Raw genomic sequence first — 15,935 nt, 5'->3', positions numbered from 1 at the left:
ATATTCACATATGATATAGCTAAATTTTTAAAAGTAATAAGGGGAAATGTGGTATAATTTATCTTACTGTTTATAGCCCAAACACAAATATCCATTTTAAACATGGAAAATGTGTTTGAAAGTATAAGCAAAAATAAATGAGCGTGATTATGATAAAAAGACAAAAATTTTCAAAACAAATTTTTATTTTTTTTTCCTGGTGTTGCATACTAAAGAACAATGGATTGTTTCAGCATTCTCATGGTAACCTACTTTCCCAGCTCTGTTGGTAGCCTTGCAGCAGAGTGTGTGAGTATTTTTTCTCTGGTGGCTTGCATATGGTCCATTGACCATGAGTTTATGATAGACAGAAAGTGTACTTCCCCTTTATTAATGCTACAGTATTGGTGACATGTGGCATGTGCACCTTCCAGCGAATGAGCTTGACCTTTAACTCTAAACAGTCCCTTGAGCAAGAGCCAGCCATGTTTAGAGGCATGACTACATAGAAGAAACAGATTGGAACTTACTTTCTCTGATAGCATTAAAGAAACACTAACGTTTTTTACTGTTGGAAGCCATCCAAAAATTGCAGCACCATAAAATAAGGAATTGGGCAAAACAGTATGGTGAAATTACAGGGTCTAAATAATACAGATTTTTAAAGCCATTTTTGGTATGTATTGGCAAATGATTTTTTTAAGAAGGATGCATAATTTATACTCTCAGCCATGTATGCCTACTTGTTTTATTGCATCCTTTCCAGTATTATCTACTAATATTTAGTTGAACATGCTCTGAAAGTTATCATATACAAGGTGTTAGGATAGGTTTCCATTTGTTTATAATATTTAAATCTTCACAAGAGCCCCAGGAAGTAATTTCTATACCATTATTTTAGAGATGAGGAAACTGATGCTCAGAAAACTTAATTCGACCAAGATCACATACTGAAATGCTATCTCTGTTCTTTTCATTAAGTATCCTGTTCTTTTTCATCCATCCTAATAATGTTCCAGGGATCAAACATTTATCTAACAGTTTTTTTTACCTTTACGTAAGCCACGTGCTATGATACATGTTTTAACCTTAAATTGCTTTTTGCTAGAAATTAATACAGCATGGAGAACACTGGGATAAACAAAAATTCATAAATTCCATTTCAGTTTTTCTGGAATATATAAGCTTTCTGTCCTGGATTGATGAGCCTTTTTGAGTCCTGGTGCAGGGGTGGTGTGTGGCTGAAAAGCTGAAATTGTCCATGAGAAATAGAAGTGAGGCTAAAAATGGAATACTTGGTGCCAAAGATAGATGCATTTTAGAAAATGCCATCTGGGCATTACAGAAGTATGATATTATTTAATTAGAACCAGATAAAATTAGGTACGAAATGAATGCCAGCAATTATATGACTAACTAATCAATATAATTTCATGGTATTCTGTAGATATCCCAAAGTGTTAATTATAACAGGAGCAGTTAAATTCTTTGGAGCAAGTAAATTCTTTAGCTATGAAAGCATAGCAGTTTTTAATAGATGTATCACCTGGTAACCTTGGGCATTATTAAATATATGGAGACTGAAAGACATGGTAGAAGCAATGGAAAAGTCTGGCCAGACTGGGTAATTTGTTTTAGACCTATGGAGAAATCTATTAACCATTTCTTCTATAGACCCATTTGATTAGGAAGTAGGACAAGCTGTTCTTTCATTACGTACCAAAACCATACTGCACTCTGTATCAATTATTTGGCTGTCTGCAGCACATAGATTAGAATAAAGGGCTTGCTTAGTGTTTGTGAATGTTGCGGATTGCTGATTAGTAATTAAAGTGCTGAATGAAGAAAATTAGGCCAAAATCGAATGGGAATGAGAGCGTCTTAATTCTGTGATACAGATGTTAGAAACAGATTGTCTTCAGCAGCCCATTCAATGTGATGACATTCTACATAGCCATCGAGTATTTGCATCCCATGTAAAACTCAAGTCGAATGCCTTTGAGATGGTTTCCTCTCCTATGCCTTGTGATGTAGCTGTACGGGTATTAATTTAGTGAAATATCCTGTCTGCCAGGTGTGGGAACTAGCTGATTTTATTGTAATACCAGATCATTACTTAATTCATATGCAACAGAGTACAGCACATGGAAAGCATTATAAATCTATTTACAATGTGGCTGGTCTGATGATAACATTGTATTAAATTCCCAGGTGAGGCAATTTAAGCAATTGCTTTGCCATGTGCACGCCATGGAAATTAAATTCTCATATACGCTTTAGTAATAAACCAACTTCATTGTTATGCTTTTGCTAGTTCTGGGCTGTAGAATCCTCATTCTGGTTACGTATACTCTATTTCACATGTAGAATCATACAGGAGGCGGTACCACTGATCACAGTTTTTAATTACTTTAAGCTAAGTTAATTTGTTTTGTTTCTAATTTAGCGGTGCCTGTCCAGGAACACATTCAGTTCAGTTGGGAAATGTCAAGGCTTGGGTCAAGTAGAAAGATTGTTTCAAGCCAAATTTCCAGACAACTGAGCAAGTGTATCTGTTTGAACTTGGCTTTAAGAAAATCAGCCAATCAGTATGCAAAAGACCTGTTCATGTACCAAGCGAAAGTCGAAGATTGCTTTGAATCTGAAATTCTCGCATTCATAACTCACTTGTGTCATCAGTTTCAAATAGCCATTGAAACTTGTGCATCTAACTTCTTAGAGGTAACAATCAGTTGTTTATTTGTCATATTTTTTCTATAGTTCATATATGGTCTGTAGATTTTCTTTCTAACCATCTAGTCCACCAAAGGGTATAAGTTAGGAGTAAGCTTTACACAAGCACAATTAAGTGTGGAGTACTCTTGTATTTAACTCTGCATATGTGTGTGGGGTGTGTGTGTGTGTGTGTGTGTGTGTGGCAAATATTGTCAGCCGAAGCTTTTCCACTCTTAGGGTACAGACCAGAAATTGCAGTAGATTACAAACTGCATAGAGCTTCTGTCTTCTCCAGAAGCCACATATAAAGCACCACTAGACAGTGGTAACTGACAACTAAGACTAAAAATGTTGACAATTTCTTGATTTGCCTGGTTAGCTTATGTATAGAAGTCATTAACTATTTATAAAATGCATTATGAATTGGGTTCCTTCAAACTGTAGCTGAATGTGTGACATTTCCAGCTCAAATTCTCATGTTTGCATTTGGCTAAAGTACAAATTTTATACTGTTGATAATAAAGTAAAAATATTTTAGTGAAGTTTATCGAGATACAGTAAATGCTTCAGTTTCATTAACTTTGAATCTTCCAAATTAAATTATTGCGTAGGTACTTAGTAATGTAGCATGAGATTTTAAAAATAATTCCATAAAAGATAACATAATTTATTGATGTTTTAGAGGAAAATGATCCATAAAATAAGCAGTTTGTCATTCAAAGGACTTTGCCCCTTTTTTGGTATTCAGTTAGTTTAGTGATGATCTTGTGGTGTACATTATGGTTGGTCACTTAAAATTTCAAGTTGTGAAAAATTATAAGAAAATACCCATGTTGGGCATCTAAATATAATTCTTCGTTTTTTTTAAAGTCTTGATTTGTTTTATTTTTGGAAAATGAAACTCACAGGTAAAGAGTTCAGTTTTCAGTATTGTTGTGTCATGTTCATGAGGAACTATTTCTGATATTTGAAATGAGTTGTCTTTTCATTCCTTAAAAGTCAGTCCTGTCAGAGAACACTTTGTTAAACTCAGCATATCATTTGCTTAATTATATCCAGAGAGCCATCCAAACAACCAGTTTTTACCATCCCAGTGGTAAAGAATGACATTTATAGGGACCACCCTTCAGCTGTGGATAAAGCCTTGGTTCTCCTCTGTTGCTGAGCATGTACACTCTTAATTGCTGGTTTTTGAAAGCAGTGGATTCTAACCAAAACAAGATTAAATATTTAGGGATACACATTTCTAATTTTCTCCTTTTGAAGTATAGTAAATCAAAATAAGAATATAATGTAATTGAACGATCTATGCCAATTTGTTGGTATTTTGGTGAAAAAAGGGAAAAACAAAAACAATCTCCATATGATTCTCTCGCATACTGTGGAATGTTTTAGTCCCCCATAGTGATGAAATGAATAATTAAAAAGGCAGCTCTGATACCACAGCCTGTTTAAAGGTTCTCATTTCCTTTAATGCTGTAAAATACTTTTGCTTAGCTAGTTTGAAACTACTGTAGTAGGACTTCCAAATGAGCAAAAGAAAGCTTTGGCTTGATCTAAATATTGTATTAAGGCCATGAAGTGGACTGCCCTAATAATTTAGCATTTTTAAATGCAATTCTGTATGAAGTCAATAGAAATAGCTAATTAATAATGGCTTCAGTAAATACAATAAGAGAAGCAGGCTTAATATATGCTGTTTTTGATGGTAAAAAGTCTGGCCTGTTCACAAATGACTGAGTTGGGTCAGTACTGAATTGTCAAGAGATCTGTTACTGGTATCTTTACCGACTTCATGCTAAGGACTTGACTCCTTTACTCTGCCCTCCTCCCTGCAACGTTGTTGGTTTTGTTTATCTACTTATAGAGTTATTGCATTAGCCAAGGTATAAGACATGCATTTGTGGCAGGGAAATGGGGTTTGGAGTGGAGACTCAGTGCAGGGAGTGGATGCCACTGTCTCCTTAATATCAAAACATTTTGCAATTCTTATGCTTTTATCCTGGGTCACTCTAAAGGTAATAGAATGAAGAGAAAATTTTGCATAGTAGAATGAGCACTTAGCTGTGAGTCAGGACCCCAGTGTTCCAGTGTTAGTTTAACCAGTGCTACCTTTAGGATTCCATGAAACTGATTTTTTTTTTTTTTCCACTAAAAAGCCAAAGAGTCTCCAGATTTATTTATTTTTATTTCTACTCCATTCAGGCTTTTTCAACTGGGTTCTGCCAGAGACTTACACCTTGCCTTCAACTATATGTAATGAACTAAATTTTTTCTTATGTACCGTCCTTGGGAGAATTGATAAAATAGTCACTGAAATAATTTCTGTGTTTTGTGGTTAAGATAAGGAACCCCAATTGGGAAAAGTTGTAACTTCAAAATGATTTAAAGTCTATTGGTTGTTCTTGTCTAAGGTTCCTTTATATTTGAATATGATATGTTTGATGTTTAAGATATTATGATCTCTATGTGGTCAAGTAGTGTAGCTAATCCACTAGTTTAAAATCTAATTTAAAAATCATATTGTTGACATCTGTTCCTGAATTATGGCTAGTCCTTTTAAACTACAATACTTTTTCAGATTACAGTTGAATAGGTAAGAAATTGTAAGTCCCAAATTGTAGACCCCAAGTGAGGACTAGATTACCGTTTTCCAACTGCCATTTTTTAATGGAGTTGTTTTCTTAGTGAAGTCTGAAGCAGAAAAGACAACAAAGTAACTTGCAAATCTGAATTTAGATCTGAAATAGTGATACTGAAGTGAGATCCGAGGACCACACTTTAGCTTCACAACCAATTTTCAATCTTTTAGCTTTTTCAAGTGTGTATACATTTAGGTAATTTATGAATTGCTTGCAGACATGTCCCTCTGACTTTATGGAGAGGGGTACATTTCTTGTAAAACACATTTTCTCAGTGTGTGAAACACTGACTCATAGCCCACTTGTCTTTATTTACTGGGACTGTGAAAAGTTGACTCATAACCTACTTGACTTTATTTACTGTGACTGGGAAATTTAGTTTCTTTTACCAGACACACACATGCATGCACAGAGGCACACACACTTTCATTACTTTTCCTTAGGTCATTATTTATAGAAAACTGGGAGACATTTAAATTATTGTTTGTACAGGAGATGGGCTTTTAGATTCCATTTCTTTCTGGTTTAGTAACATTACAATAATGAAAGAAATATAGATGTGCTATTCTAGGCATTGCAGAGTATAGTTGGAGATATAATTATTATCCTAATATTAGAGACTTTTAAAGACCTAAATTGAAAGCTTTGTAATGTCCATTTCCTACCACAATATAAAAAAAAAACAAAAACATAGACTCCTGTCTTAAGCACAATACAATCTAGTGAGTTTTACAGACATACAGTTATATAGCTGTATTTCTTTCAGCTTAGTGGTCTTATTTGAATGGTGAAGTATGAAAATAATATACAAGTTTGGATCCGTTTATGAATATTAATGAAATACTTACACAATGCAGTTTTCTTTCATTATTGGCATTTTTAAAACTAATTTACATGAAACTTCTCAAGTTCAGGAACTTTACACAACTTTGGTGTGCAAATTGTAGCCAATAGGTTTCCATTAGGGGGCTCTCGAGGTTTGAGATGGGCCTTGATACCAATAATGCTTCGAAGCCTTTACTTTCTAACGTTCCTCTCACTCTCTCCCTTTTTGTTTTGTTTTATAGAAAAGGTCACGGATCGCCTACAGTGACGAAGTACGGAATGAGCTCCTGGGGGATGATGGGAATTCCTCAGAGAACCAGGTAGAATGCTAATCAGGAAGGCCCGGTGGGTGGCTGGAGGGTGAAGGAGGTCACTGGCGCACTGGGCTCTCAAGCTGCTCCTTAGCGGTATTAGCAGCAACTCATGTGGAAGCGATACTGTTTAATGCAAAGCTGGAGTCTTAATCAACTTCAAAATGTTTCTTAGAGATCTTTCATTTAACCCTTTACCTTGTGATCACTGTCTGCTATCTTTTAAAAAAATCTTTCATTCTCTTTTCTTTATTATTTAGTACTTAAGGAGTAACTTGAAACACACCGTTTGCAGACAAAGCCAAGGTCTTCACCTCAAACACATGTAAAAGGAATAAAAAAGTACATAATACAGCTTTGATAATAATGCAGTATAATTAAATCAACACTTGCAGCAAAACAAATGAAAGTGAGCTTTCAAAATTCAACAGGGCAGCCCAATCTCCTATTGTGTGGCTTCTTAAAAATACATTCACCGAAATGCAAATTGTAAGCACCAGTGTGGAACTTGGATACCCATATAGAGGACCTGCTTCTGTCCAATGATAGTCATAATAATAATATTATTATTATAATAGGATAAGTCTTTTTGCAGTTTAAGATCTGCCTAGGCCAAAAATAAGATACAATTTCTTCTTAAAAGGGCTTTACAACTCGGCTGTCAGTTCTCATTGGATCATACATTAGTGTCATAAGTCTAATTAACGTCCTGCCTCTTTCTTTGAATTAATACTGCAGACTTCATTAATTTATGTAGATACTATATACAACTCTAAAAAAAAGTTTAAAAACCTTGGTATAGAAATGACTTTTAAAATGTCTCAAAAAACTCTAATGACAGATTTTCTTTTAAAGAAAATATGTGATAGGGGCCTTCAGAAGCAAGACCTGAACATGGTTACCAATGCCACTTTGGCAAGAATTATAAAAGTCTACTCTGCCTAAATGAAAATGAACATAAATCAGTCACTGAGTAAACCAAAATTGTTATAGGATAGTGAAACATAATATATTGATATATATTATGAAAATTGCATAATTGTATTTACCATCTCAAATAGATGATATTGTAGGTCTATATATGCTAATAGTATTGCTATCTATTATACTATAAACTATAACCAGGATGTGGTCTGTGCAATTAAGGATGCTACCCACCCCCTAAAAAGAGAGAATGACTGAGCTGATTATGTTTGTTTTTGGAAAGATCTCACCTCCTCCACTATTTGGATGTTATCAGCTTGAGTTCAGACATGTGAACATGTTCAGATTTGACTTGGGATTTCAGCTTCCCTGATTGAAATGTGAGAATAGCTAAAGGAAAAAAAAATAGCACATCAAACATAAAAGGGGGATGTGATAAAGGGGTTTTACTCATAATAGATTAAATAATGTGAGGATAAGAGAAAAAATATTTTCTTCCTTTTTTAAAGTGAAATTTATATTTCTCATACCTCTTGAATGAATGAATCATAATTTTATTTCCTATCTACTGCAAAAAGAAAGCATTATCTTTTTTTCAAAAAAGTGAATGCGTAGTTCCCATGTCAGTTCTTTAAAAAGCTATAGATCTTTCCTTCATTTGAAACTACTGCCTAATGTAGAGGAAATAGAAAGGAAGGGGGTGTGCCTGTCTAACTCAGACTCCTTTATTGTAATGGATGTTGTAGTTCTATGACAGGGATCCCTTTTTTTTTCAAACATGTTCACTTCTCTTAATGGACATTTTATATGCCTAAAACATCTGCCTTGCGTACATATAAGTATGATTTTTTTATGCCTAAAGAAAACTGTTCCACAAAAATAGATTGAGTTCATATTTTCTGAATTTTTTAAATTGTATTCCTGTCACTTTCAAGTGATTATGCAGAGATCTCCCCTGGACTTGTATAAATCAAACTTACAAATTCTGAAAGTGCTTGGAGAACCTGAAGTTTAGTTGTAAGGAACTGTCACTTCAATAAATAGAGTATGATAAATTATAGGCATGAGAATATGTACTGTTAGATTATTACTTGTGTGAACTTTTCCATCTAAAATTTGAATGAGGTGTGAAAGTTCAAAGAGACCACACTTAACTTTTTGGATATTTGGTTACCAAATGTAGCAAAGTTTTCATATCATATGAAATCACTGCATTTTGTTTTAAGGCTCTTTGTCATAATATAGGAATTAAAATCCCTCAAACTAAAATACATCCTTGACTAGGTATGGTCACTTGAGAATAACTTTTTTTATTCCGCATCAGCATTCATTCAGAATATAGAATCAAAACAGAATCTCTTTCTTTAAAGAAAGAAAAGATTTTGACTCTTTATATTAATTTTTGTAGTTCAGTGGTTAGGAAGAGTTTTTTCTACAAATAAGTGTACTTTTAAGTTATTTGCTAATAAATTAATTTTCAGAACTTTTTGTTCATGGAATACTTATGATAAACTTTTAATATATGGATAAAACTTGGAGATAAAATGAGATTAAAAATAGCAATATTCATTTCATTGCCATTGGGCTATATCTGTCAGTTTAAAAATATATATCAAAATAGGAAAATAAGGAATTAAGAGCAATGATTATATAGATAAAATAAAATACTGGCTAGGAATTTTTAATGCAACATATACATTCTCCTTATAGTTGCTTCTTTGTGAAGATTCAACAATATGAATACAATAGCTATTATTTCTCATTCCGGTAATTTATAATGTGGTTTTTTTAGGCATCTGAAACCTGACTGTTAATACATATAATTATAGCCTGCCAACTAACTATAAAGTATGTTAATTTACTCTTAGGTACATAAACATTTCTGCCATGATCAGAAATGTTAAAAATTCAGAAATGAAAATTTTTTCAAAAGCATTTTTAATGTCCCTCATACAATACACCTTGCATTTAATTCCAAATTAAATGCTTTGTATAAATTCATTTCTGATTCATATTCATTTCATTCAATCAAATATAGCTTATGCTTGATTTACAAAGAAGCCACAAGAAAGTTACCTACTTTGCACATTCGAGTACTGTTGGGCTATCAGCTTTCCAAAGACTATTGTCTTAAGCAATATCATTCTGTTCTTTGAAAATACCGTATTTACCATTCTATGTGGCAACATTTTATTTCTTTGAAAGAGTTGAGCTCTTGAATGTAGTAATGTTGTATTTAGAGTGGAAACATTAATAGTTCCTAACTTGATTGCATTTCATGAGAACCAGTCTCATAAAAGGGAAAATACAACTTATAGAATAAAATCATAAAGCCTTTCATAGTGAAGTGTGATAATGGGCCAAGTAAACTGTTCCAAGCTCTGGTTTTGAACCCTAATACTCTCAGTTTCTATATGCAGAATTATATTGATCAGTGACTTTGAATAAATCCTAAATAGAGAGTTCAAAATATAAAGAGTAGACTATTTCCAAATGTGTGGAAAGTTTTGTGGCAAAGCAATATTTAGCAGATAATGATTGCTTAATTTTTTAATGCGAGGTTCTCTTAAGTTCTGATTTGGGCTTGCTGTGCATAAAGTGTGTCAAACTTCAGCTACAGACCAGGGGGTGAAGTCGGTCAATTTAATTCCCCAAGATCTAAAGAAGGTCGGTATCATTTCATATAGCCCTGGCAGAGCAGATCATTACCAGGCACAAATCTGTTCGTTACGTGCTGAGGGTTTATAGCAAAATAAATAGACTGTCATCATAAGTTCAGAAAATTGTGTGTTCGACCCACGATAATGTGTAAAGGGCGTTTAATAGAGTTCAGCATTTATTCGTTATCTGTATGCGGACAGAGACGGCAGTCGCGTTATCAGCTTTAAAAAAAAAATTCGGTAGTTCTGGGGGTCACGTGACGCACCACACACACACACACACACACACACACACACACACACACACAGGCGCGCGCATGAACCCTCACATGCTCTGCAGTGCAGTTTTGATTTTAGTCACAGCAGAAGGCTTAACCACAAGAGATTCCACTGGTTCAAACCAGCGTAAACCAGATTTTTTCAGCCCACAAAGGAACAGATTACCTCTTGTATCAAATTCTGCATTGGGGGCAAAAAAAAAAAAATCTTTGTTTCAAAAAAGATGTTGATTATCATAACTCAACATGGTGGTATTGCACACTCTCATGTTGCCTATGATGGAGCTGGTAACTCGGGAAAATACGAAATCACGATTTACAGTCTAGTCTAAGCATTGTTAATTTTCAAAAATAGGCCATCTTTTGTTTACTTGAATGAATAACTCTCGGCCTAACCAAAAAAAAAAAAAAAAAAAAAGATAAAGATGAAAACCCTCCCATTACCTAGCTTAGCTACAAATCCGGTGTGGAGCTTGAATGCAGCCATGCAGCACAAACAAGATAGAACGTTTTTTGTTTGGAACCTATTGAAAAAACAAATGGGTAGCATTTTTAAACACTCATTGATTATGGCAGGGTGGCATGCCCCAAATGGTCTCTATTGCTGAAGAGTAGTTTTAAACCTTGGCCCTTTAAGTATCATAGTCAACCGAAGAATAGTGCCCCCAGAAAGAAAAGATAGCTGGCCGATCAATTCCCAGATCGTCTCTTTCTGGGAATTAATGTTTGCCTTTTTCTCCCATGATGTTGGGATAGCAAAGAGAAAGATTCCGATATATGATAGGCCAGGTATTTTAGTTTAAAATTTTGCTTCTCCTGGGAAGAATGATAACTTTTAACGTGAAATGCAAGATGATGTACTTGTATGTAACTGGATGGTTGCTGAGAGAATGAGTGTGTTAATTAAAAATAAAAGACAGCTTGTCTATTTTGAAACGATGATAATAAAAGTTTCATTTTCACTGAATGTACTGTGAGACATTACATGATAACTTCTGTATCCTTTTTATAAAGGATTCTTAACAGTTTTTTAAAATCTTATACTTTGGTACTCAAATTTTTTTTTTATATATATAACAAATGAAATAACAGAATAAGCTGGAATGCATGCTGCCTTCCTTGAATTCAGGATAAAAACAGCATTAAGCATTGAGATATCCGGGCTATAGTAAACATGATACTTTTAGAGAGACTTACAGTGAGCAATTCATGGCACATTTCTCCCAAAGCAATCGTTTAATTTATCGGCCTGCATATGTCAAGTGTTATAACAAATGTTACAGATATTTGGATGTTTAAAAATTATCAGTTGTAGACCTGAATTGCTGAGGGTGCAAATTTCAAACCTAGAATGTGGTTCAGTCTGTTACAACATAGGTTTCCATTTTTAGTCATTGCAAAAACTGTGGTTGTCATCTCACTTACACAATATTTGTAGTTTAGAGTAGTGTCAAATACACACACACACAATGAGCTAGATATATGGTTGTATAATTATTTTAGTTCCTGAAGAGTTAAGCAACTTGTTTTGTCTGTTGTATTTAAGGCAAATAGAAAAATGTTCTAAATAAAAGAATTCAAATGTTATCATAGAAGAAGTTACTAACAAGTAAAGAGTGATTTTTATTTGAGTTTAGTGAAAACAGACTGCAGTATAAATGAAGTAAGAGCTCATTGCCATTTTACAATATGAAGAAAATTGAAAAATGAAGAAATCATTCAAAAATTAAAATGAAAACATGCCACATGATTTCAGTAGCCTCTTAAGCAAATCAAATACCTAGGAATTGACTCTTATATACACAAAAGTTCATAGGATAGTGAATTTTTGATACTATGTTCTAAATAAGTATTATCTATCCTGGCATACTTTATTTTCTATTAAAATAACATTGCCTCCAAATGCAGTCTTATTACTAGAGTAGGTACAAGTATAACATTAACTAACATAATAGTTTGTTGTTTAAAATACTTATTGGAACCAAAGCATAAGCTATTAATCATTTTCATTTGTAGGTAAAATCTGAAATCAGTTGTCAAGATTCCAAATAGAGAAACATCCTGAAAACTTGTATATACAAAACCTCTTCAATGGTACATTCTTAGAAGAGAGGAACAGTAAACTTGTTTTCTTTCTTTATAATATAGACTTCTATGAAGTCGTTCCCCTTTATTTCATGATGGTGTCTTAGATGTACTTTAAAAGAGAATTTCACACTATTCTCTTTGTTTAATGTGACAGTGTGAGAAAGTGATCTTTATTCGTTCAAAAAACTCTGCATGTAGTCTATGTTTAGGTTCTTTTAATGTGTTTGTCTGTGATTTTTAAATGCTAAACATGTAAACAGATAAATTGTCAATGTTAATTCTGTATCCTGTCACACAACTGATCTTTCTTTCCTGCCATTTCTTTCCTTTTTATCTTTTTTTTGTGCATTCATGTTGCAGTTGATAAAATTACGTGAAGAGGTGAGTACTTCCTAGCTTCTTTTTTTTTTTTTTAATTCTGCTTTTCCTTATAAAATTGAGTTTTTAAATCTGAAGTGGATCTTTGGGTTTGTTTTTCCAGGCAAATCTATACATAGCAAAAAGTATTATTTATATTGTTCAGAAATTTTTTCTGCTGATCATCTTTTAAAACACAACTATATCCTAATCATGCTTATCTCAGGAATCTTTGTTCCTTGTTGGAACTGGAGTCAAGTTAATATTTTTAAGCCCAAAAAAAAAAAAAAAAGAATAATAAAGGAATATCTTAAAATTATACCTGAGTATAGTTTTATTGTAGGCTCTAACTTCAAGTTTATTTGTGTAGTTTCTCAAAGAATCTACTATGATTTTTTTTTTCCCTGACATTCTGGTTTACTTTACTGTAAACTGTTCTTAAATAAACTCCTTTCCCCCACCCAAAATTATTAGGTTTAACGTAAGACACCATGGATCTATTATCCTTTTGGGGAAACACACATGTGTTGTAAATGCCCTGCTACTCCATGTGCATAGATACCTAAGAATAGCCAAGCTTTCGTCATTCTTAAACACTTTCCTTTTTGTAGGATACAGCACCCAAGTGTGTTCTCATTTTTCTGAGTTTGCTAGACTGTTTCATAATGCAACTCCAGACTTTTGTTTTGTGGCTCAGCAAATATTTATTGCAATGTATATAATTGTATCCCTGTATTAGTGAGGGATGCTGAATATTTCTATTTTTAAAAAATTAGGTTAAACATATCAAATATGCTTTGGTACTCTTTTAGAGAATCATATATTTTTAATTTAGTAAGGTTGGGTTTTATTTTTCTATTAAGACATAATGGCCTATATTGCAATTTAAAAATTGTCTAATTGCTTATAGTTTAGAGTAGTATGAATTACTGTTGAGTTTAGTTTAACTGCATTGATTGAGAATTTTCTAGAATTTTTTTTGTTGGTATGTCATCATTCTCTAGGTGGTGTGGATGTTAACTTAGAAGCTTCTAGATAGTGGTTTTCAACAACTCTTTGAATATAAGATGCATTACTGATGTACTCTCAAAGAAAGTAATAATGATATATAAAATGAAGGGGAAAGTATACGAAAACACTCACCCTCCAATCTTTTTGTGTTTTTTATCTTCCCTAAAGGGAGCAGTTGTATATATGCTAAATGAATATAATCAGTTGCAGTTTTGATGTATAAGATTATTCTTGAGATGAGGGATACATCAACATTATTTTTCTGCAAGATAGAGTATCTGCTTGTTATATTTGCATATGTTCATATTTAGGTGAAGAATCTGAATTTTCAAATGTTAATGGAACTAACAGTTAACTTGAAAACCTCTATACGAAGAAACTACGTGACGCCCTTGCCCCTGAATTTAAGCAATGAATATTGTTTAGATATTAAATTGTACCTTATTATAATCAACATTTTTCACAGAAGATTTATTTTTGTTAAGCCTAATTGTGTCGAATTAGAAATCTTAATTCTAAAAACTTAAAACATCATGTCTGCATTTCTTTCAGAATACGTTTTATTTTTGTCTGATAGCTGAATTCTTTTGTGTGCCTGTAGCAGCAGTTTCATCAGTTATGGTTCTGGAATTCGTGTTTCCGAAACTGTAACCTGTAATGAAATCATAATTGGAAGAATTAGATTATTCAACTAATAGAATAATATACTCTGAAATATTCTTTTAACGGTCTTTGATATAGATCTAGCATTGATATTTGTAGACTAGATTACAGTGATGATGCTGCATTGGCATATGGCTTGCTGAGAAGTGATTATTTCTCAGTTGGGATTCTAATAGTAATCATAGAGTGAACGTTACCCCATGTTTCTTAACTTGCACCTATGCTAAGAAGACATGCTCCAAACTGTGGTTTTTTTTTTTGCTTGAAAACAAAAGTTTGCCCCTTCTCTTCCTTGTGATGCTCTTTCTGGGCTTGGTTCTGGAAATGGGGCATGCTTGGACGCAGGGTTGTAGTGCAGAGGGAGCTGATCTGGTGTTGGCTGTGCCGAGCTCCGTTTGAATCCTGCATCTCCAGCTCTCCACATTGCGCAGCTCCTCACACAAGTTGAGCTCTGTCTGAAGCTCCTGCACAGCTTCACTTACCTGCTTTGAAAAGGGCTGAGAAGAGGGTGAGAGAATGAGTTTGGGATGGAGTGTGGGGGCAAGTTGAAAGCATCAGCTGCTACTGTAGTTATTTCCTTTCATTTACAGAGACCAGGGCAATGTACAACTAAAGGGAACAATGTAAATAGCACAGCTGTTTCAAGAACTTGATTTTAGTTTGACTTAAGTGAAGAGGTTCCAAAATACAGAGTGAAATCCTGCTGGAAAGCTGCTGGTAAACTGATAGTCCTCTTGTGTGCAGATTTACTCTGATAAAATTGAACTATCCTGAAGAAGAGTTACTTCCATTATTTAGTAATATACATACTTTTAAAGTTCTTTCAGAAATTTCATTGTCTGTTATAACCATGAAATCCTGCCAATTATTTTACATTTAAATGCCTTATTTCTTACAGTAAATATTACTATAAAAGTGGATGTCCATTTCTAGTATTGATCTATGTTTTTTTTTAAATCTCTGATAACTAAATGTTTTAATTTTTGAATTTCGTCCAATATGAAAATGAACCAAAAATCTTTGTTGTCTTATTCTGGATTAAAATTCAGATTTACTTTTGATTTCACAGGTCTGATTGATACCTTTTTAGAGAATTACCAGTTTAAAGTTAACTCCTTTGTTAAGGTAGAAAACAATGTTCAGGAAAGGGAAGAGCAATCCTTACTCTCAGAACCTGCGTAGAGGGAAACTTAGGGGTAAGAAAGCTATTTTTGACAAGCCTTAGTAAAGTGTTTAATTTTATTTAAAAATAGTCATCAATGCCAGACACATGGAGCTCCCTTGCTCTTCTTTTTCTTAATTACAGCCTTCAGTGATTTTGCTTTTTAATGATATAAGAAGCTTTTCTTCCTTCCTCCATTTTATTTATTTAGATTTTTTTGTTTTTTTGCAGAGGGAGGGGACAATTTTTCTCTTAATTTCTCTGCTGTACATTGGACAACTCTATTAATTATTATAGACTGTTGTTACAGCTTCCTGACC

General features: G+C 33.5%; 1 protein-coding gene across 7 annotated transcripts in view; it reads left to right on the top strand.

Annotated features, from left to right (window-relative positions):
* Positions 1-15,935, top strand: part of VTI1A (vesicle transport through interaction with t-SNAREs 1A) — a 419,413-nt gene that overhangs the window by 70,958 nt on the left and 332,520 nt on the right. For 5 of the 7 annotated variants that reach the window (XR_010341747.1, XM_064373873.1, XM_012448007.2 and 2 more), the window contains exons 4-5: positions 6,404-6,481; positions 12,783-12,803. Coding sequence is in view for 6 of the 7 variants with exons in the window: in XM_064373873.1 (XP_064229943.1) it covers positions 6,404-6,481; positions 12,783-12,803 (99 nt within the window). In the remaining variant the exon portion in view is untranslated. The remainder of the gene's footprint in view (positions 1-6,403; positions 6,482-12,782; positions 12,804-15,935) is intronic. The other 2 variants (XM_012448008.2, XM_012448005.2) reach the window with 1 other exon arrangement.

The sequence above is a fragment of the Aotus nancymaae genome, unplaced genomic scaffold (genome assembly GCF_030222135.1).
Source record: "Aotus nancymaae isolate 86718 unplaced genomic scaffold, 86718_ANA_hifiasm-v0.15.2.pri h1tg000010l, whole genome shotgun sequence".
NCBI lineage: Eukaryota > Metazoa > Chordata > Mammalia > Primates > Aotidae > Aotus > Aotus nancymaae.
Note: the sequence above shows the minus strand (reverse complement) of the source record. Positions and strands in the feature narration are given on the sequence as shown.